This window comes from Varroa destructor, unplaced genomic scaffold (assembly GCF_002443255.2).
Source record: "Varroa destructor unplaced genomic scaffold, Vdes_3.0 BEIS01000005.1, whole genome shotgun sequence".
NCBI classification, from domain to species: domain Eukaryota; kingdom Metazoa; phylum Arthropoda; class Arachnida; order Mesostigmata; family Varroidae; genus Varroa; species Varroa destructor.
Window position 1 is genome coordinate 17,942,445 of NW_019211458.1, and position 24,810 is coordinate 17,967,254.

At 40.1% G+C, this 24,810-nt stretch overlaps 1 protein-coding gene and 1 long non-coding RNA gene across 6 annotated transcripts in view; both read left to right on the top strand.

Moving 5' to 3' along the window:
- The window catches only part of LOC111251411 (NT-3 growth factor receptor-like), a 148,441-nt gene that overhangs the window by 25,602 nt on the left and 98,029 nt on the right, over window positions 1–24,810 (top strand). For 3 of the 5 annotated variants that reach the window (XR_015328592.1, XM_086990362.1, XM_022807966.2), the window contains one exon: window positions 24,069–24,248. Coding sequence is in view for 4 of the 5 variants with exons in the window: in XM_086990362.1 (XP_086846488.1) it covers window positions 24,069–24,248 (180 nt within the window). In the remaining variant the exon portion in view is untranslated. Of the gene's footprint in view, window positions 1–18,629; window positions 18,913–23,734; window positions 23,874–24,068; window positions 24,249–24,810 lie in introns of those variants that run through there. The other 2 variants (XM_086990364.1, XM_086990363.1) reach the window with 2 other exon arrangements.
- On the top strand, window positions 11,985–15,233 carry LOC147755370 (uncharacterized). Its single transcript, XR_015329155.1, has 2 exons — window positions 11,985–13,614; window positions 14,020–15,233. It is a non-coding gene; the product is annotated as an uncharacterized LOC147755370 (long non-coding RNA).

Here is a 24,810-nt window from a genome sequence, read left to right on the forward strand (position 1 = left end):
AGCCGGGATTACGACAGGATCGCCGGATCGGAGGGCCGATGACAATTAGCGGGCAACAAAAATTTGTTTGTAAAAAAAAAAGTTTGTTATGTTTAGTAGGCAGACTTGTCGCCACCATGGGAAAAACTGACATTGGTTTCTTTTCCACGTTCATTAATACACGTATTGAAACTAGATCCGTCGGTACTGAACTAGTCGACAAGGCTCATGCCTAAGTAGCGAGGTTTTTTCAATGTCCGTTTAGCTGAACTAGTATAGCATATACGCATCTACCTGTTGAAAATATGCGAGACTCGATCGGTAGTTTGCTACAAGCTTGTTGACAAATTAGGCTGTTGGCCAGCTTCATATATGATACAGCAGAGAAATTAGACAATCAAAGTGTTCATTTGGTCATATCACATGAACGAACTGGGGCAAATGTTGCAACGATGACCGATTTAATATGTCGAATTGGTATGTAACATTACGTTTGACACTGATCTAATGATGCTTCTGTTTTATTGAAATCTGTTAACTTATCTTTGGTATGCTTTTATAAATTTGTTTTCACTGAACTACGATAAATCAGAAAATTCGATCGATTTATGAATGTAAGTTCCATCTTGAAGCTGCAGTGGTGGGAACATTTCGCCATGTGAACCTTAAATTCTGCGAAAGCTCTATTATTAGAAACACCATAAGCCGTTAGTTTAAGCACTTCCGCGAAAGACATTTTCAACTCGGAAATGAGTCCCATGCAGGACTCCTTTCCGGAGCAGAAAGGAGGGTAACGAAAAATTAAGGGTTGTGATGGAAGCCGATCCATCTCAGGGTGCACAGGTGTTAGCACCCAGTTTCGATGTTATGTAAAAATACTATACCTATCCATCTCGAGGTCAAATTAATAATATAATAAAGCTGAGCAAATAGATGCCAGATGATTTGGGTGAAAAACAAAGATGATGAGGCGCCTGCTTCTGGCTTTGCCCTCATGTTGTAACGGTAAACCAGTCCTGTATTGTGTTTTTTACGATAATTACAGATGGTTACCTCAGGGGGGTTAATGCAACTATATAGCTAAAGTTTACTATCAACAGCTGAGGGAGATGGTAATAAAAAGGCTGCATTAAACATTCAAATTTGTAAACACAACGTCTCACCTCCCATTGTGAAAGCTGCAGGGCGAAAACGTAGAGGGTACACTTGGGCAGCATATTCGCGAGGTATTGCTCGTAAAAATTACCATTGTTTTTGAAGTTCCGACAGTTTCTTTACAGGCAGATTATCAATACCTACAATTAAGATTTTCGTGCCTGGACCCCTACAGCAGCGAGATAAATACGGAAGGTAGCGGAAGGCCATAAATAATGATTGAAAATTGAAAAGAACTAAACCTGTTAAAAAATGCAGGAAGTTACAGTTTGCTATGTCACGTCACAGAACGATCATGAATGTCCGAATCACGTTTTTCGAATATATGCTAAATATATACAGCACATATAAACCCGTGGCTTCTTCAACCGGCTTCAGCTAACATTGGGCGCAGCGTAAAGGTCACTTCTTATTAGTAAATGACGGCGTTCTGGCTGAAACTGGTTTATTTCATTACGCTGGCTCCTTGTTTTCATTTATCCTAATAATCTGTGTAAGTACCATCAACTGTTTCGATACGAAATGAGAGAGATGAGGTCGTCAATGGACATTGATACGATGTGGTCTGTAGTTTAGGGAGAGATCGTCGTTGACCATGCTCATTATCATTATTTATTGAGATTTTGTCCTCGTTCAAAATGGAAACGATGCGTTATTTGCTACCAGATTTAAACGGCAGAATTGTTCAATTGGTTCACGTTTAAGATTTTCTATATACATTGTGCTGGTTACGTGACGCCTTATGCCAATATACGGCATATGCAGACCAATGTCTAGTTTAATCCTAAACCTCCAACGAGCTTTTTGTTGGTTTAGGATGAGATTAAAATGTATTACCGTTTATATCGACCGGCATACTTAGGAAGCGGGATAGTGATATCATTGACGGAATACCACCAAGCCAGATGCTCGAATCTCTCGCAACGTTTCTGTCTATCTGATGATCCGCAGAGTTCGAAATAATTCGCGTACGATTCATAGATAATGCCTAAAACGTATATGACAATTCAAAATATAAAGAGGCCGAGACATGGCCTGCGCTATTTTACGTGATCCGTTCAACTATGCCCTTATGCATACAGTTTTGTATTTTTTTTTTGCATGTAGTAGCTGATACAATATGATTTCTCTTTTTGGTGCAAATTTGTCATGTTTATTGTTTAATTCCTCTTACTTTCTAGTTAGCTAATCTGTGTGGCCTGTCATTTTTAGCAAGTTCTTAGTAAGCGAATCGATCGATTTGTTTTATTTGTGTTAGCTAGGCAATGTTTCTGGAGCAACGAGTCGCCGATTTACGTTTGTCAGGTGACGTCTGCCGTTAAATTAGACAGTGGACAGATGATCTGTTTGGGTGTTAGTCAAGGAGGTTAACCTCTCTATGTCTATGTCGAAAAGTTCGCACGGAAACGAGGTCATCCACGAAGCTAAGGCTGGTGACAAATCCGCCTACGATATTTGTTCTATAATAAACTAGTAACAGGCAAAAGAAGGTTGTCCGTGGAAGCGGCCACCGTTAATCACTTGTGTGCCTATAAAGCCACAAGCAAGAAGCATTCTGTAAAAAGAGCCAAACTAATAACGAATAATTACGGTTGTGAGACAGAAACAATCTGATAGGTGCTCCATACTTGAAAGTTGAGCCCATAACTTGAACTGGAGTTTCAGCTCAGCGAAGTGAGACAAATCCATACTCGTAGAAATAACAGTACAAGCACCATTATATGACAGAACTTTATTTTCAAGATGAGTAGAATCCCAAGAGACTCAGAGGGTTTTCAGCTTCTTCAACCATGGCTAATGTTATCGCCCTTCTTTTGCATATTGTTGGGCAACAGAAGGTTGTGCAGGCCATCTTCAGTGGTGTCCTAGAAAATCTGGACACGACACTTCATAGTTGGGCTTGCTCGCATGCCGACAGCTTCTCCTAATGTTGTTCAAGCAGCAGCAGCAGCAGCAGTCATTCATGTGCTTCAGAGCATAAAGAGCACAAGTTTGGTCTTAGCCTTATTTCGATCCATCCTCCGTAAGTAGCACCGGGAACTTGGAACCAAAAAGTTCCCGGCTTTGATACCGTTGGATGGATGCAACTTGATGCGATCTTGCACCTGCGAATTTCTTAATAAAGAAATCTCCTATAATTATCGTACTTTATAATGTTGCGTAGCACTGAAGCTGAAAGGTAGCCTAAAACGTCTACTTGATTTTGCTCTGTCGTTCATTATATAAGTTCTCAGAATACAACGCAGTGTTAAATGATGCATATAGATAAAGCCAAATGATTAAACTTATGTGTACCTACAATGTCACTTGTAAATTTTATTGAAATTAATCGGAAGTGCTTGCTAAACCTGCTAATGGAATGACGCAGAGGGGCAGTATGGAATTTACTCTAAGTGGGCACACAAAGAACAGAAGGAGAATGATTTGGATATCCACCATTTGAGCATTCGAGAACAATGAAATCGATTAATGCCTACTGAAGGCAAATAAGGCAGGAAGCCTAACGCCTATATAAAATATGTCCAGCCTACATAAGATCGTGTTTGTCACATGAAAATTGCACGAGTGAATTACGCTTCGTGTATAAACGGCAAGTTTAAGCTTCCGGTCGCTTTTTGATCAACGCGTAAACGAAGCGTTTTGCAAGACGTCACAACCTGCGCCGCTCTGAATCGGCTTTACTTCATCCTTGTAAATATAGTGCAGGACCGGTCTTTTCAGAGTGCAAATTACCAAGTCAATAAACCAGAGACACAAAACGCTTCCTGGCGGAGTCGTTCAATAATCTTTGATGGTTGCGTAGCCTCTAAACTACAAGTTGGTAAAGTTACCACAATGCCTAAACAGAACTCAATATCCACAGCACACAGAATAGCCACCGATCTCGAAAATAAATATTCTTGGACACTTGGACCTTCATAGGCCAGCCAAAGAAGGGACTATTATAGCTGAATAGGATGAAGTATAGCCGGTACTCAGTTGAATCTTAGCATTTGCCCTATAGCAGCTTGTAGTTGAACGATGCAAGTTATAGTTAATGACTCAGATCAGTTTCACCTGCAGCTCTCTTTGAGAGGAGTAGGCACAAGTATGGATGCGAATCATCGAATGGTTCTGGAGGATCGGTGTTAGCTACCCTAATTCTCGTTATTCCCGCTTTCTGGTAAAGATCGTGGCTGTTCACGCGTTTATAACAGACGACACACAAAGAGGCGATTAAGAAGCGGTACTAAAAAGAGAAAAGAACCTTTCAGCATCAATTCCGTGCGCATGAGCTAGGCCAATGCATCGGGTATATTATTTGGCCTAGTTAAGGTCAGCAGTAGATCGCGTAGATAGTGATTAGCTGTCGAACTGCGCATCTGATTTATTGGAAACTCGGCCTAGACCTACAAGATAAACATAAAAATGTCATCAAGCCCACCAACTACTAAATAACCAAATTCAACATCATGAAGCTTCCAACTCGTTACTTTCGGAAACTTAAAATTGATTACTTGCGTCTTTACTGTCTAAGCATACTGGCACGTATAATTAATCTCCATCTGCTATGTCGGTCCTGGCAGGTTTTACCTCAGAGGTAAACTGGAATGAGTATGTTAATGTAATGATTAATTGAGTTGGTGTAATATTTTTCAACTTACTACGCGCGCAACTACTAACATGAAAACCTTTATTTCAGGTAAGCCCAGGGTGTCTGTTCGGGGAGACATACGTACATCGGAGAGACTAAAATAAGCATATGCCAATTCCTTGTCTTAAGTAAGTGATTGCGGGTACTTCAATTCCCTCTACAATCGATCCTTGTATTGAAAACTAAAAAGGTCGCGCTCAACAAAATGAATCCTGATTGGTGAGCTATTAAATTCGGTCCACATAGAAATTTTAACCTTGCTTCGCGCTTTACGGAATCCAATACGGGCTGAACTGTCCTTCAGATTTCGAGACAACACGCTCTCCGTCCTACCAGCTCATGACAGACACTCTTTCTACTTTAGTTCATAATTTTGTTGTCAAACTACAAGTGACCGATTATTCCTAAGACTAACCATACCTTTAGTCCCGCCACGCATGTGAAAAGGTGAACACATAGTTTACAAGATCTGTCGACCTAGTTTAGGGTACGTGTAAACTCTAGTCGGGGTTGTTTTAGGTAAGTGGCTTAGTCAGCGCTGCATTTTGCAGCGTCTTGGAATTGATTGGTAAGAATTTCAAGCATACAAAGCATCGACGACATAATAGGTTCATAGAAGTTTTAGCATTTAGCTATGGCCGTAGGTGCGCGTCTACGGTGTTCGGAAGGCACACGAAGAATATCCCCTATACCTATTTCCGGACAAAGACAGTTTGTCGTAAGGCTGGTACGTAGTATATGCATCTCTTTGAATGAGCAAAACGGTACTGGTATCTAAGAGAGAATCTATATCGGTAACTACTGAACAAGCTCAAGTTCACTATGCAGGTACTAACCTGTGATTCGGCAAAGACTTGATTTTGGGCATGGACAGTTATTGCTTAATAAATGAATACTAAATTCGAACTTATGGATAATAATCATAGAGTGAGCTCGTTCATTTATGCATCTACGCAACATTGACTATCGCTCTCTTGGAAAACTTCAATATGCTTTATGGACAAAAAAAAGCCCAAGTTCTACCCTATAACTTAAGAATATTCGCAAATGCAACGATCACTCAGATACGGCAGTATTACGAATACAGCCTTAGTGCGTTACTTAAACGTGAAATAGAGCTTATTAGATTTTACAGAGGTTGTACCCGACGATTCGACGAAAAAGAGTGAGTGCAGTGGCGCCGTCGTCGAGTGTCGTAAACAAGACCCATACCCAACAAGTTTAAGACAATATTCTAGCCAGCGTATTGTGCGTGGAACGTTTTACCTGCGCATAAGCTGAAAACTATACTTCTGCGCAGAGTGAACAACTATAGGTCTCATTCTTTGATAACTCCTTTCATTCAGGATAGTCTACCATTTTTCATGTCGTGACATCAGCTCACTTAGCTGAATTGGCTGCTTCTTCGGCAACTTCTTAAAATCACGCTACAAGAGAATATTTTAAAGTACCTTTAGAGTTTCAAAGCCAAGCGGACGCATCTTCTCGAGCAACTTCAAGACGGTTCTAGTATGCCGAAAAAGATGGTCTTTTTCCGTTGTACCGTTTGTCGAAATGTTGTAAGGAGTTAGGTATTCTGCGTATTTTTGTCCTAACGATGGTTAAACAAAGCCTGAAAAAATTCGTGCGCTCAACTTAAAATCTGGTTGGCTCGAGAGAGGTTAATGGAGAACCTGTAACAGTTCGTCCGTTCAGTGTGTTTTGCTCTCAAAATACACCAATTGGTTACGGCTTGATTCGAAAGCGAAGAAATCGGCGACATTTTATCATACACAAAAACTAGAGATTATTTATAAATAAATTATTTAATAAATATACTATGCGTGCTTCAATTGCGTCTTATACATATCCTATGCGGGGACATCAACGTATAACAGTAACCATTGAAAGCCAACAATTGTGACTCCAAAAACTTATCCTTTTATTTATTAACTGACATAAGTCTTGTATGAGCTTGTGACTTGTACAATCTAGATTAATTACAATTGTAGATAAGTCATGATTATGATTACTATCGCTATTTTTAATTAGTGAACGTCTTTCTGTGCGAGAGAGTTAATTTACAAGAATGGAAACACGTAGAAAACAAATAAGGTACCCTCACAGATAGCAACGAAAATATGTATGATTTTGGTGGACTCCTGTTTTCAGAAATTACAGTTGCTTCAACAGGGGACATAGAGCCTTTCGTTGGCTTCTGCACAGCTCTGAAAGCGTTCCGCTGTATACCAGTCAAATACTTTTTAAGGAGATCTGCAACGAAGCACAGCTTTTTAGTGTATATTCTAAGATCACCCTTATTCACGGCACATGACGAATATGTCAAAAGTAGTAATGAGATAATCGTAAATGCATTTCTTAAGCATAATAGTGTCACCAAGTCCTCTATATTCTATAATGTACCGAGCACGTTTAAAACCAACATCTTTAAAGTTAAAAAGATAGGTCACTTTTACAGTCGAAGTCCCGAGAGTAGAAAAGTGGTGGGTCCCGTGCAACATTATGAAGGGCAAAATAGGACCGCACTGTCCCGTATTTCTTCGACCATAAGCTGCCCGGTATCAATCAGCTCGTTGACTTTCATAACATCGCTAGCCTAAGCAGCTTCAAGCAATAAAGCGGCTTGCATCTGAACTCATCGTTATGTAAACATTGATTCCAAGGGGTTTTGCGCGAAGAAAGGAAAAAATCGCTAAATGTAATTCCTAAATCTTCTTACGAATTGGATCTTTGAACTGGAACGCAGTCACTCTATTTTGACGGGAAAATGAGAATGACTGCCTGCATTACTACTGAGATTAAAGAATCCCAACTCGCATTAGGCACTTTTTTTTTGACACACTATCCTACTTGGATAGCAAGATGAAAACCCGAAAAATTCACAATTTGGACGAGGTATCGGGTCACGCGAGTCTCCCGACTAGATTTTCTAGCATAGGCATCGGCCACGGTATAAGAAACCGACTTCATTTCATCTGTTTTTCTTGCATTATCCTACTCCTGTGGTACGGAATTAAAACCCAGCGTAAAGCGCACATTAGGTATTAACACGAAGGTCTGAGGAGACAAAATACGCGAACACTGAATTGTCTTTCAGCTAAAGAAGGAGGATTAAATTGTCCATCAGACTATTCCTTAAACCTTTCAGCGATCTGTAAATATGATCGGGTATTTATACAGCTGACGATTTTTTCGGGAGCGTATCGGTGTTGTTTGATGTGTTTCTATCCGATTTCTCGCGACGGTACTTAATTTAATAGTATCGAAATCAGGTTTTGGCAGGTAACATATTTAAAGTGGAGATCGGCATCTTGGGGAAGGACCACTCTCGGAAGAGTAGCTTTTAAGCTAAACTGGAGACATCCGAGATACGTCTCGGAGAGAGGCAAGGATCAGGAATGGAGCAAATCCATGATAAAAAATTTAACAGTTGCATATAGGGCACAAACACCGCTTATAAGCTCATCTAATTTATGACTGTGTGTGCATGGAAAGGACTCCTACGATTATCGTCGTACTTGTATGCGGTCCTTGATTAATTCTGATCTTATAGGTAGACAAGACGGCCTTCAGCAAGTCAGCCTACATTCAATTATTGCTAACCAGAAGACTAGGTAGTTGGTGAGCGTCGACAAAGATCGTTGAAACGAATCTATTTGAATTTTGTTGCTTTAATTATATTGGCAACCATGTGAAATCAAGATGTCTTAGCTCAGTTTTGGCGCCTCTTTCGAAGATATACCAGCTCGTCCTTTCAAAGAATTAACGCATCCGGCCATCCCTTTGGCCAGTTCATTTCGTACGGAAGTACGATGGTGCCACGCTTAATCTTGCCAGCATCCTTCACGTTCCGTTTGTCCTTGTAGCTTATTTGTTGGACGACAGGATACGGCGTGTCGTCACAGATGGACGTTGGTTTACAGTTGAGTGTATCTAGCATTTGTAAAGAAAGAAATAGGTTTAGTGGTTTAGCACGGAGAAAGACTGTGGCGGAATGAAAGATTAATCCAACGCCAGCAGTACTTTAATATAAGATGTGAATTAACATTGGTCATTGGAGGAAACGCTATTCGAGGCTAAAGGTTTACCTTGATTATCATCTTACCATTTTCTTACTATCGCTGTAGCGTATTCAAAATGGATCTATATTCGTCACAATCAGTCATTTCATGTTAGATGTTTCGTACTTAAACTATGAAGCATTGCTTTTGAATTGCCGGCTAATAGAACAAGACAAAGTATGGCTATGTTCGATCTCAAATTCAGACCATTTTATTTGTCCCTGTATTTAGCACACAAATACATTACCACTATCACGGGAGCAGCTCGGTCACCTTAGACAATGAGCCTTGAACATCGAGTAGCCATTATATGCCCCTACAAATATTTAGGGAACATACGTGTACATGTAATACATCAATTTTGCAACGGGTGGAACCTGTCGATGATGCGCCACTGTCTTCTAGTTATAAAAGACGTTTACTGATTGGCGTGCTCAGAAGACTCCGACAACCTTTACAGGACTCTACTTTATTTGGACAGAATTATAACATGTTTTGTCTTGATAGGTTCCGTACGGTGATCCAATAGGTAACAACGCAAGGCGCGCGGTGAAAGGGTGAAAAGGACGAAAATACCGTTGGGTGCTTTATTATGGCGAGGAATTTTTTCCGTTCGTCATAGTGATCGTGTAGCGTAACGAACGGATGGAACGGCGACATACATTGTTTCTGAATGTGGCCGAATACTCAGTGACAACTATGGATTCGTCGTTTGTAGAGGGTTACAGTTGCGCTGCGAAATACAACTTTCAGACCTGCACTGACGGGTTCCCTCAAGCTAATTCACTTTATCACTCGATGACTGCAACATTAGTAAAGCAGCTTTTGGCGCTGCAGTAGAACTCCTTCCACTGCAGCTTCTATCATCCCCTAGTAAATCTTGCACCCACTTCGGTGTTTCATTGTTGCTCTTGGATAGGAATGATCAGAAATTAACGATAAATAGCGCAGGGTCGACCCTCTATCGTACACACGCTTGCCTCCTGTCGAACGCCATAAGAAAGAAGACGATGTTTGGGGTCCAATACCCTACAGACCTCTAGCTATTTTTTCTATATATATATATATATATATATATATATATATATATATATATATATTAGATTCTACCTTTAGTTATCGATTGTGCCCAATATGGATCCTGCATGTCATAGACGACCCATTCTCAAAGCCCGTATTTGTAGGCAACACGTTTCTGAATTTGGCATGCATTAATTAATGCGATGTATTTCGTTTTGAATGAGTCATATATATGTATATGTATATATATATATATATATATGTATGAAGCTATATTTGGAGTGTAAAATGGCACACGGAGAGAAACCAACGTTCGCTTAGCTTGAACAGATTAGAGAAGCATTGTTAGGTATACCTAATATTCTCCCGCGGCTACATCCAATTACTTAGCTATCGTTGGTCATTTCCAACACCGAACGACATATACAAAGATATCGGAATAGGGTGGCAAAGATGTAGAAATACCCTTCTACGGCCGTGACGTCTCGTCCATCATCTTTTGTGCAAAAGATATTTTCTCGACACAATGTGGACATTTTGCTCGCTGCGGATCGGCATAACAGGCTGTTGCTATTGCCAGTCCCACGACCGTTCCGTGGCAGATGTTGTTTGCTATTTAGAAAACATATAATGTAGAAAAAAGCTGTTGTCATCACCGCCAACGGCGTTACGATCACACCTGATATATTTTTGTTTCCAGAAATGCAACCCCGTTTGCCTCCAGGATAGGGAGTGTAGACATTTTAATCTTTGACATCCTCGATAATTGGCCAACGCAGAATCCCGATAAGCTTTCTAGACAGCCAGACGTACTTCACAAAAAGGGCTGCAAACCAGCTGATAATTTTTTTGCATAGCTAGCTTATCGCTAGCGTCAATACATTCGCAATACATATCGATAACCAGTATTCACTGCGAGCACTGCTTCAGTGCCATGTTTAAACGACTAAGAAGTGATTTTGAAATTATTTCTTCTGTAATCGGCGAGTAACCTTTGAGGTTACTTCACGTCGAATGATATGGGTAGGCCTAAACTCGTTACAATGTTACTCAAATACGGTACGTACAAAAAGTTTTCGCAGAGGCTAGAAATTTACGGTGCCAAAACGGCGAAAAAAAAAGTGCCAAAAGGCTCTCCAAAAAGGCATACCGTTGAAGCTTAGCTAAGCGGTTCAACTGACAATTAAATTTTTTTCTTCAAAGTAATCCTTAATTTTCGCATGAACAACTCAGGTGAACTCGAAATGTTTTTTCAAGCCATTTTGATGTATATTTGAGCCCTTTAAATCTTACTCCTGTAGAGGATCGTTTGATTTGTTCCATAGATTTCCTAGGATCCTGTAGAAATTTGGGTAAAAATGTTTTTATTTTTGAAGAAGTATCATCCACTTTAAATAAATTAGGTAACAGCCAAGTTTAGCTCAAATTCCGAGAACGACGTATTGTTTTATTACACGGAATTTTCCAGGAAACAGTGCTTTTCCTCTAGTACCAGAAACAGCTAGTACCTGCTACGGCATTTTGTTGGTCCGCATTTGAATGTTCCAGTATGCATGTGTATATCAGTTCTGTTAAAAGATGTTTTTCCCTATCAAGTTGATTGAACGTATTTTTTCCAATACAATGCTAGAAACATTTTTCATTGCTCCTCCGCATTTTTATGAATAATAAATCCGTATTGTATTTATAATGTATAGATTCGCGCGGTACGTAAACGCTTTATTTCAGTAGAGATATTACCGTGCAACGATAACGAATGACGTAATCGACGACTACTCGTCCAACGTCAAAAAGAACCAAACGTCAATAATAAACGTATGGAATATGAGCCTATAACGCGGCAGCGTGGACCCTAATCTGTTGCGCGTTTCACCACCCAGCTGGATCACTTCAGTATTTCTATATAAATCTGTTACATGGCTTCTTATAATTAAATTCACTTTTCTAACTATGCTTCTTATATGATTAAATTATTATACTGTCATAAAACAAAATTCATTTACCAATGGGGATTACTGATTTATAATCCTTTAAGCGAACCCCTACGCTATGCATAATCTGCTTTTCGAGAAGCTTAGTTATTAGTACATGAACGTTATTTGTCGCAACAAACCCCAGCTCGTACTATGCGCTATTCGATCAGTTGCAACGTGGTCCTGCCAGAGTGTACAAGTGACTTATATGAACTAAGGTTTATTGAAAAAACCGCCTGAATATCGTCTGTTGGCAACATTTACCCTTTTGCCACTGCCATCGTGATATACCTTGCGCTTACGTGTCGTCGGTGCCACGGAATAATCGTCTAGCGGCAAAGCGGCACCGTTTTAGCTGCCTGTAATGAGTTCAAGCAAACCACGGATTATGTGCAGCTTCTATATTACGACTCCGCTTACCGACAGCTGTGGTTTGCTAATATATGCCTGTCCAGCGTTTCTTAGATTTATAATCCGGTCTTGTTCCAGCTATCGATACGCCTGTCACGATTGTGCATTGATCGTTGGGCCTTTTCGAATAGACTACTTTGTGACAGGTAAAGGTTGGAATGCCTAACGGTGATACCGGACGCGAAACTTGGAACACAGAGAGGTCTTCTTGTAGCGTAACAAGATGACGCTATTCAAAATGGAACATTACTCTAACCAGCTGTATGATCTTCGCTTGCATTTGAAAGAGACGAAGATAAAAGAGCCTGTTGGCCATTTCTGTCCTGCATTTTACTATCGTGAAGATGACACATATACGCCTCCGTGCTACGCAATCGGTTAGCCTCGGAAAGATGTAAGATAACGGCTTGAACTGGTTTCCTTTTGCCCTGCGCGGTGTTAAGCATGAAAAAATGACGCTGTATGGAAGTGCGTTGATATTGAGTATGCCTCGATTATCCCATTATGTAAATTAGTTCAAAACTATGTTAACTATCGATTCAAAGCCTTTCAGAACTTTGGCCTGATCGGACATTGTTGTCATTCAGATAGGAGCCCCATGCTCCTAATTTCACAACTGGTTGTCCAGAGCGGGTCAAAGGATCGCAATAGTTTCCAGACTGCGCTCAATCTAATCGTACATGCTTTGAGGGCTTCCAAATTGGGCCGATAGGGCTGAGCACCGTTCATGCCCCGCTGCTCAAAGGCTTCCGTGAGAAGCCCGTTCTCCTGTTCTCCTGAGGTCTCAAAATGTAGTTTGCTTGTATGTAAATCTAAAACTCTCATTTCTGTTCTTAAAATCTAATAATTACACCAGCAATGTAAGCCATGTTTTGGTAGAGGCTTAATAGATTTCGGCTTCGATATCTTTTCCTATGTGTATATATATTAACTGAGCGTAGAAACTACGAAAACCATAAAATATCTCGAAGTCACTAATATTTATTGGGCATCTCTTGCAGTAATTTTGTGCCAACATTGTTGTTGTGTTATGGTAGCGATGTTACATAAGACCGTTATGTGATTCCTGGTCGATCTCGGTCCCCTCAACTTGATGCGGCCCCGGGGCTCGTATGTTTAAATCAAATATAATTTGGTAAATGACTTCGTAGCATAAACTACTATCGCAATGACTGTTTAAGTACATGAAAGCTATTTATTATTATTCTTGTTATAATTATACTGTCATGTATCTGTTTGACTCATTATAGTTTCGTTTATAGATTAAGTCTGAAAAATAACATGTATCTTATACAACAGATTTTAGCACCAAGTACTCGGTGAGATGTGAGATCTTGCTGGAGTCAACGTACACGCATGGAAATGATTACTGTCTTATCGGGTAATTATGTTCTCTTATTTCTGCCAGCTCTTATCTACCCTCAGCAGTGGTACAAACGACTGCGCTTACGGCATCGGCTGATTTTCCCTTCATTCCAAGGGTGGTCTTCTAAGTCCCAACTGATTACTAAGCCACATTTGGGGCCTAATATCAACGTTAGAGGTTCTATTGCTTATATCTACCTGTTTTTATTCACGTTACTGAGATCGAAGGGCAAGCTTTTTGTGTCAGGCAACTACATGATCTTTTCTGACGTTTAAAGAGGAGATTGTATCTACCGGCAAAGAACCACTTGCAGAATAGATCTCCGAAAGGGCCGGTTGTCTTCAAGACAAAATTGAATCTTCATTGCGCTAACCTTTATTTGCCTCGACAAATAGCTTTGTTTTTTTTTCTTCTTTTCAGGAGCTTATGTGGCCAGTTCGGTCCTGAAATGCAATACTGACAAGTCTATGAAAAATTAGAAATACCAGCGCATTGCTTACCTCGTTCGATTCAGGTTTTCGCTATTGGAACAGCTGGAATATTTTCTAACCCAGCGTCCGTCAATTGCATCTTGTTATTCCGCAAGAATCTGCGAGACCGATTCCGCTTCTGCAACTTGCTATCTGTTCTTTAAAATTCATTCGCCATTGCTGCAATGATGCACAGAGTTCTGATAATTAGCTAGTTAGCTGTCAAGTAAACAATGGAAGAGTTAGTGCATGATGTAGTATACGTGAACTCTCGGCCATTATTCCAGGCCTGCTACGGGCTGTTTAAGGTAACCGTACGCTACCTACACATATAGACTCCCTTTTACTCCTTTCAGAGACTCTTTCTCAGAGAAACGCCCGATCGGAACCGAGCAGCCCCCTGTATGCGTATCGGTTGATTCCATTCGATCGACTGGGGCCTGAAGATTTTGCAGTTTGCTTTCCGCACAGAAGACACCTCCCCTGATTAGGCGTACCGCCACTGAGTTCCTGCAGATGTGGTGTACTAAAGCATTGTCTTTATTTTTTTTGGTAACATGCAACGACGCTATTGCCTTCATCGACTATTGTCGTGCAAACATTAATTCCGACTTACATTTTTGGAATTGCATTTGGGTTTCTCCGTATCGGAGGTAATATCAACTGGATTCTGGGTTATGTTTCAACGCCCACTACGTGCAGGCAAAGTGTTCTTCAACTTGCACACGGTTAATCTAGCTATCTGTTGCCATAGTAATCCCGCAGTGAACTGCAGTCGTCATAGTCAGCGCGGCAAAAAAAAGAAAATGAGAGGCGTTAAATGAAAAAAAAATAGAGCTTCGAGTTAACGTGCATTTACCGCCATATTGTTGTTGTACCGCCACATTTCCAATAAAAGAATAAAAAATTATACTTTTAACATTAACATATTTTGCTAATATTGTTGTTAAAATGCGATGGGTATACCGGTTACTAGTAAATAAAGTGACATACATACATATCCGGAAAACAATATGAGATCTAACTATCTAATGTACGATTTATCACAGGTGGACCGTCGCGCTAAAATCACACACTTTAATGGTTCTAGCTAACTAAAGAAAGACTATGAAAAGTGAATTGTAAACACAAGTCATTTGTTATTAAACATTGATCTCTAGTCTCGTTGCCTGTCATTTTATTTATTTTAGATACGGCTCAACAAGATATGACCTCAAACAAATACCGTGTTAGCTCTCTGTTATATATTATAAAGAGTTATATATACAACGAATATCAAATGTATGAACTAATTTATATACAGAAGTATTGATTTAACGATCTTCCTTCTCTGTTCGGGAAAGAACTTTTTGTCTAGAAGCTATCAAAGAGAGTTTATAACGTCATCATGTTTATTTCTTGATTAAAGTCGTTAACCTCTACCTGAGCAATTTGGGCCAGCCCAAAATACATACGTACGGTAGTATTTGAATTTTCTACAGTCCCAGGAAGAAGTGCGCGCCACTTATTCTAATTTAAATAACAGATAGAAAGTCAATGGAGTAGGCAGTCTTTGGACTTGGAACTGCTTGACAAAGCTTGAGAAACGACGACTACTTCGGTACGCATAAAAAGCGCGCTGTCTGTGATTTTTCAATTAGGCGGAGCAAAGCTACTGCTAATGGCATGACCAGCGGAGATGCAGTCCAGTATAAAGTGATTTCACAGAATTCAAATAGTTTTTATGATCAAACGTCTGTAACCGTGCATAATACTCTACTTCTTCCCAGCAGTCGCAAAAGGATTTTTGGGTCTTATCCTTTAACCCGAGTAGCGAGCCCGAAAGACCAGGTGAAGCTTCGTTTTTCCGCGCCTTTCGCTCTATGAATGCCCAAGGATGGAGGATCATTACAAACTGTTCACGAATACAAGCTCAGTCAACCGAAGTGTACGGTCCAGAATAAACGTGACTTGTTCAATGTGCGCGGCTAGCATAAAAAACCGGTACTTCGAGCTCAGCGGCCTCTACGCGGAGGCCGGTGGCTCTCTCTTTGGCAACCGAAAAGCTAGCAGACGACTAAAAGAGAGCTTGTTGAGGAGACATGCGATGCGGCATTGCTTGATTGTAAATTGTGGCGGCGAACAGTAGCGCATAAAAGATTATGGCCGTGTACAGGAGATCTTTGATTCTTTTGCTGCAGCTCAGGCACAATAGCGAAATTCGTCTTTAAGGAAGGACAACGGCAAGAATATCTCTCCCAAGGGAGCATTTTGTTAGGTCCAGCTTGCGTTCTCAATGAGGACTATTACCGTGCTAAAAAGTATTCCCGCAAGCGCTTCAGCAAGGCTTTACCGGGATAGCAGAAAACGAAATGCAAACTCATTGAGACTAAGGAGCATGCTGGTAGTAGAATAGAGAAAATCGGAACATATGGGAGAACATCTGTATGAGGAGTTCTGACCCCTTTTCTTTGTACTGTCTACGCTTATTTTAAGACGTAAGATAAAATGCCGTTGACGGAATTACCTCAGCGCGTTCGCGTTTATTTCCGCCGTAATCCTCGTCCATAGAGCACAGTTTAAGGTCGACACCTGCTGCAGCTTCGAGCGTACTAACTGACTAAACTCTAGCTGCGTTTACCCTGAATATCTCAACGTGGATTACACACTGTATCACTAAGATACTGAGTGTTGTATACACTTCGGTTTTATACAGACCAGTCAGTGTTAGAAAAGGAGCAAGGAAGCGTGAAAAGGTAACAAATATAACCCTCAAAACTAGAAACTTTTATTTCACATTCATCACGTACCCGTGACAAAAACACGAGCGGGCAAAAACATTTGCATACATTAGCCAAGCTTTACGTTCGGAGTAAGAAATAGAAACGAAAAGGTATTCCGAGTGGGGTGATGGAGGACCATTATTTTTGGTTGTAGCTGGAAATACTTCTACAGACTTTTAATTTTTCGTTTTTTACTTCCTTAAGGTAAAACCACCATATAAATAGTACACGCAAATGAGAAAAGAAGCTCGCAACTCGATAGTCGCCATATGTACGCTCAATGCAAATTCAATCGATATCAAAGAAGGAGCTGTAGCACTAGCCATCATTGATCGAACCCTTTGCAAATATATCCTTAAGAATAAATCCATTTATCTAGCTTGTTTGCAAATATTTAACACTTGGTAAATAAATAGTTTTATTCTAGACTCGTTTCGCTTTAGTGCAGCACCAGAAAAAACTTCAGTGGAAACAATTCCGTCTGCATAGACTCAATAATGTCACCTGTATTTCTGTTTGGTAAATTGCATCAACGATTTCATCGCCCCAAAACAGCAAACTTCGATTGCGGAACCTACATAGCAGCTAATGTACCCGTAAAAGAATAGCTGACAAAGCTCAAAAGGAATTCAACTCGAGTTTAAGGGTCACAATACCAATACCCATATCCTATCATTCTTTAGTGATAGCGCCCTAAGTGCCTTAAAAAGTGACGCCATCGTCGCTTTGAACGCGTAGCAGATTTGGTGGAAGTCGTTCGCTGTAATTTAGAGCCGTCCAATGCCCGACTATTTGGCGGTTGTTGAGACCGTAGCTGTTAGTGGGGTTAGGGCGCTGTCAAGACGTCTGTGACCCGTTCAGCAAACAGGTTCTTCTATGTCGAGTTGTACACAATGAGTTTAACGCATAATTATTGCAGAGCTTCTACTTATCGAACAGGGTTATCAATAAATTTCAAAAGGAAGTGTTATCTATTTACGTGGAGTAGCCCCGAAGTGCTTATGATAGCCCCACTGGTTGAAATGTATGCGTTACAAATTCGTGTACAGTATATGTGTTAAATGTAAGCGCATTCAATACAACGGCATTCTTACAAAGTTGTTAAGGCTCCTGCAGACCCCGAGGCCCTAGGAGCGACTTACAATTGGGGGTGATAGCAGAGAAAAAAAGACGCAGAACCGTCAACAGAGAAAGCAGTACCTGTAATGGTAATGATATCTGTACTGATAATCTTACTGCACCAGGTTATGTAGGCCCACGTTTTATTAACATTTTTTTAATCCATAAAATTGGAGTTGCTGTGTTTACATCGACTCCTACTGCCTTATGCAGAACAAGCTCAAGGTTTTAATACATGTGCCAAACGATGATACAATTCCATAATATACGGTCCTTGAACAGTGAGCACGCAAGGGCTTCGGAGACAAATTTCCTTTATATTGTATTGCATTGAATGCCGCTTTGCAAACCCTTGATATTTCTGTTATGGTGCAAAACTTCAAGAAGCTACGTTGCACAGCATGCTGTTGTTACACCGTTATCTCGACGTCTGCTAGAAAAACAGGGCAAGCAACGACTGATTACTATTCGAACGGTGCCTGCCACCTGACCCTGTAGCACCGTTCATTTGCCCGTTGTGCTGCGCACCTAATGAATAACTGAATTGAAATTTAATCTATTTAGTCTTTTAGCCTTTGAAGTCCTCAACAAACCGGTGTATATGCTTGGATAAATATTTTCGAAATACTTCTTAGTCTTTGTGAATAGCGGAAACAAGGCATATTCATCGAATAAAGGTATACCTACAATATATGGAGGTTAAGTGAATTAGATCCATATGCTGATATGTTATTTATTGTGTGAATTCGGAAGATATAGGGACAACACGACGACCGCTGGCTCGAAGTTGCATGTACGCTGCGCAAAACGGATGTTTAGTTAAGATGTTATTACGAAACAATAGTAAAAAATATGACATATAAGTACTGTTAAAGCGGACCGTTTTCTACGCCTACCAGATCGACTGGGTGTCTTTTGAAACGTAGCAGACCCTTTATCGGCGAGAATAACTGGAACAAAAGGTATTCTTTTGTGAGGGATAGAATTAAAACGAATGAGAGCTTCGAATTGCAAGGAACTATACGGTTTGACTATGCAACGTTCGACAATTGAGTTAATAAAAGTTCTCAACTTAAAAATCTACAAAGCGAGACTGGAGAGCATTTTGTAGAAGGCTATATCCTTTTGACCATTCAAATACAGAAAGCTTTTCAGAAACTATTTATGGAGAACCTATTTTTATTGTCAATACATAAAAATCAAGCAATAATTGTTTCGTAGCCATTCTTTCCACTAGAAAATACTACCATTGACCCATAGAGCTGATCCAAAATAGAGCCAATGAGCCCTAGAGCATGGGCTTGACAGGAGTATGGCCGCTCATCGCTTTGGACCTAACCGAAAATTGTTAAAGCTAAGCATAGTCCACCGTGCAAATGTACCCAACGTAGCTTTAATGAAGTCTGTCTATTTCCCTTCTCATCGGCGCCGCTTTCAAGCAGTAACTTTCATTCACCTTCTGTCCGGTTAGACTGTAGTAAATTGTTGTTGTTTTGTAATCACACAAACAAAATCCTTCTTGTATTGACATGAGCTATACTAATACACTGGACAAATCAAGTAGAAAGACGTTAGATTACTATGATGAAGGGAGTGCCGATTAGACATATATATATATTGGGCTCCCTTCCGTCTTGTTTAAAATAAGATAAGTAAGATTATAAAACTATGAGAAGAGGTGAAGAATACGTGGGGAAAAGCCTTCGCATGAGTCGAAAAAGTGTTAGAGGGGCATGGGGGAAGTGACGTCGAACAAAACTAAAACCTGTTGTACGTACAAAAAACAGTCGTGATCACTCTAATATCGGGTGCGCTCGAGACCGCGCACACAAAAACAATGGTCTCTCATGGGCTATATAATTATTATTAGATACTTTATATCCATTTACTTTTTTGGGTATGTGTCAGTTGCAAGCGTGCAAGTAAATGAAAGATGAATTTGTCAAGGCGCCCAGTACGTTTCTAAGATCTAGCCATTCACTACAAAAATACTTTCGTAAAATACCTCATCCTGTACATAAATTAACTTCAATTGGAGAAAGACAGCTTTCTTGCTGATCCTTAAGTTAAGAGCTTATTATAACAGCCACTGCCGAAGAGGGGTCTGAGAAGTAGGCCCGACGAATTTCCTTTATACGACAGTGCTGTATGGTGTAGCGTCATGCTAGTTCGGGACACCAATCATACCATTATATACAGTGTGGCTGTGCTTACAAATATACATACACAGAACCTTCCCGAGGAGCCACAGCTAATTCACTCGTATACTCACACTTGCACACACGTGCATTTGTAACGCATGCACTGCGGGCTGAATAACCAGCCTCACAGGAAGATACTGCCAGGTCCTCATGCACAGATGTTTGCGTACCCAGGACGCGGATGGCTTGCAAATATTTATTTAAGAACTGGAAAACGCTTGTTCGTGCCGCGTTATCGATATCCGCCAAGAATAGGAGCGTACAACGATATTCGTTACTCGCATCGAGAGCTTCTACCCTGATGATGCACGCTATTAGGCCAACCTATTTCCAGTCGAACCTAGAAACAGCTGATAACAGTTACGTATATCGTATTGTCTAATCTGAGCACATGTATATTAGCTTAGAACAAATGAAAAAAAATTATTTCCATTATTATTAAAAATAAAATTATGTTGAAAAATTAGTGCGTGCACGACATGTGTTCTAATAGGTGTCGGGGAATAATATGGTTCGTTTTGTCAAACTGGCGTCATTGGAGATCCACAGTATCGATTGAAAAAGTCTGTGGTTTCGTAAGACAAGGAAAAATCTGATAGCGGTCTATTGTGTTCTAAAAGTATGGCTGAATTCAGTTCCATGGCATTTACTAAGAAAAATGCAAACATGACTGACCGAGCCGGGTCGAAATATTCCAAGCAGCAACGATTGTTTTACATTTTGCCTACCGGTGGCCTAACAGGCTGTTCCTCGGGGCTTCGAGACACTTTGATTCAGTAATAAATATAAAGTATAATGCTTACTTTATTGTAGAATTTTATTTAGCATCAACAGGCCGTCTACCTATCGGAACATTTAGCTCAATCGGCTTAATTAGGGAGCAATTTCAGGTTTGTACCACGTTACATAAAAGACCAATTATCTTTTTCGAATTTGATTACGAAATTCGGGAATTCAGCACATGTGATATATGGACACGGGGCGGAACATGTCTACTAGGGCAAAAAAATACGCAGCAATAATAAGGCTAGTATTTGCAGCTGTCCCATGTATTTTACATAGACCGGGTTGTTTTGCCTATTCTCTTCTGAAGCCGTGTTCCGCAAATACATTCTTGAAACTTCTAAACATGTGTCTTTTTTTCCACTGTTTTTCGGTAGTATAATTAATTAGTACGGAATAATTATTAAGGTTAAGTATTATATTTGTCTAGCTATTGAAAAAGATAACTATATTAAGTGATCATGATGTGCTGAAGGCAGCCAAAATACCATTAAGGTTCTGGAGCAAAGCAAAAGTTTTTCAAGCTCTTAAATCAAGTTATCCAATTTGAGATAAATCTTACTTCGTTCCGTCTACACCATTCTACGGTGGACACGTCGTTAAGTGCACCCCATTTCTACCTTTTCTGGAGGTAAAAGTGTCGTCGTAAAAGCACTGTAAGTTAAAATTAATTATTTGCTGTACAAGGGCTCCGTTTCGAAATGCATTTGTCGTTGTCGTTACGTGACAATATCAGCGCAACATATTAGTTTTTACAATTACACAAGTTCTTTATTTTAGATACTTCTTATCAGTTGATATTGTTATTAATTCTAAATATGTATCTACGTACCTCGTACGATTCAGAGGTTTACATAAAAAGCAGCTTGAATTCAATAAGCGTGCAATGCCAGAAGTCTTCACTTACTGAAGTGCGGATTATGTACGCGATAGGGTGTTTAATACACATGTGTATGGGCATCGTGCACATCGAACATCATTTATTTATAGTATCGAGATTCTATAGAAGACACTATCTTTTGTGTAGCCCTGCATTGAATTCATGATGTCAGCCGGAAGCGATACTGGGTCAAGGTAGTCCTTATAATGGGAACTACCACCACTGCGTCATTAGTCAGAAAATCTAAAAGAAGGCAGGATAACCAAGTTGCTCTATATGAGACCGACATATTTTTCGAAAATTGTTTCAATTATCCTCCAGTATGAAAGTGAGAAAAGAACGAAAGAGAGCTGGTAGAAGCAAGTGCTGATTAGAACGCCTAAAGAACTCTACCGACCATGTGCGTTTTCTTGAAACGCAATTCACAGTTGTTTTTAAAATTGGCGCCAACATTCATAGCCATACTAATCCTACAACATAAACAAATCTTACCTTACCAATGAAAATTTTCGAATCGATTTACAGGTTCGTCTTGTTTTTGGAACTAGCGCCCCGAATAGCGGCCAAGTTTTAGCGCTTGGCGGTCTTTTTTTTTTTTTTTTTTTTACGTGATCATGTCATAAGAAGTAATCATGTCCAATAGTATTTTATGAAGTGGATATATTTAGAGGAAATTAGAAAATTTAATCGATAAAAATGGTCGAAAAATTCTGTGAGACACTTTGAATGAAATTAAATGATATTTAAAAAATAATATGATTAATGAAAAAAAAATAATAGCAAACATTTATTAACACATGTAGACATATTTGCGATGTGTAAACGATGTTCCAATCGTTGAACAAAATGACAATACCCGATAGTTGTTCTGAAAACTGTACCTAACAGGCTGATCATCCCAAGTTTTTGCACGTTATCGAGCAATGTTTAGAACAGGAAGTGCTTTTGATTGGTAAACGTTCATCACTTTGGTATGGCACATGGTATCCGTGTGGCAGAGACTACCTCCCATTTGAAGCAAGAACGATAAAACCTGTTCTCGTTCGTCCCGAGACGTTGCTTGGTATTACCTCGGTGACTCACCCCGGAGGCTTCATCTTGATCACCTCCACATGGCCTGAGGCAGCGCTTTTTCCGCAAGGTGTTGTCTAGTTTGGGACTATAAAGGAAGGCGTATTGTCAAGCATACGGTAAGCGACTCCTCTGGTAACATTGGCCGAATCATTATTGCGTTCTCGCAATGCTATAGCTCCGTCAAGGTGCTAGCTATTTTGAAGGGCTGTATTAACAAACGAGGTCATATCCAACCCGAGGAACGTTTGCCACGATAGAGATCAATTTTGGTTTTGCAATTTTGGCAGTTCGCACTCCGCTACAGTGAGCAATGCCGATAGACAATCATTACCTGCCCGACATTACGTAACCAAAAAAAGGGAACTATTTGTCTCTCTATTTATTCTAACTAAAATTAATAAAAATCAAGCGGTGAAAACACCTATGAGTAGTCAAGAATGCGGCGGAATCTACGGTGGTTGAAAAACAAGAATGTAATGTACGTTTTACATTAAACAATGTTACTCGTAAAGTGTAATCCGCAGAAATGGATAATATTACTACGGTAAAAAGATTTTGCTAATTTTAAACCAATCATTTGTTTCACAATCTAACACATAAAGAAGCAAACAGCAACTAAGACTCGTTATCAACAGGTTTATCGTGGGGCCCAAAAAGCTCACCTAAAGCTCAATCTACTGCGCCTAACTCTGGATTGCAGGCTGACTTAGATCGAGAATCATTGCTGGACTGCATGGCCTGTTTTATAGTCAGTCAGCGTTTCAGAGAACAGACCCTGCAGCAATCGAGACGGCGGTCCCGAATGCGCGCTTTCTTTTATTTGACATTTGGTTTGCAAGTACTGAGAGGACCCGTGCGAGCTTTTCTATTGCTTACTATAGTACTTGCTGAATATTAGACCTTCCACCTCATAAACTACTGTGATGATCCAACCGGTACTCGCGTATGGTCTAGCTTATTTACTGTTGCTACTAAAAGTAACATGGTACGAAATGAAAAAATACAAACATTTTCACAATATATATTTAAGCAGAAAGCAAGAACTTTTGTTATAGCATGCAATCTCTTTGCTAACTACTTTTTATATGATTATGTGTGTACTTTCTGTGTTATTGTCTCTATCTCTCTTTACTAGAACTAATAGCCGTCGCTTTTTGCATCCACTTGTATCCGAATTTAGGCAAACTCAGAGCCTGCGTCGAGCCAGTTCCATCGAAGTTTGAGTGCTTCAACGATTTCGTCTGCAACTTCACCCCCCGAGGCCGGCATCTATGTATGTGTCCACATCACATACCGATTCTAGTAACCAATAGAATCGGATCGAATAGCGACCGATGTAGTGCGCCGGTGGCCGAAGTTGGTAAGTACTGTTCAGTGATGCGGTAGTCTACTTATAGGTATGGATTTAAAAACGGATATAGGTCTACCCACATCAAATAAGCCAGTATCATTCGCTGCAAGCTATAGCGAATGCCTGTTAAACAACTATTGCCGTTTACCAACAACAACAACAACAGGCTTAAGTCTATCCGCTCCATAAGTGCGACGTTGACGGATCGAGCGTTTAAGATTTCCGTCGCCAAAGTGGCCCAATGCTCTGACCGGCAACTATAAATTTTGTATTCTTTATCTGTAATCAGCCATGAGAAGATAAACGCTCGTAATCTAGTGGTAGCATACTCTCTTTTAGAATATTGGCGGCTGCGGTATTTGTGCTTGTCTGTTCGCCAATGCCCAATCTCTCCAAGATCAACTGCTAGTTCTGACAACAAAATTAGAACACCAACAAGCCAATTCATTGTAAGCTTCATCGACAGCTCAAGGGGTGTAACGCAGCAAATCTTAGTCCTACCCATCGACCTAGGTAACACTACTCCGGTTAGCACCTGGGCGTGAGCCATCAAATGTATCCCAAACTAAGC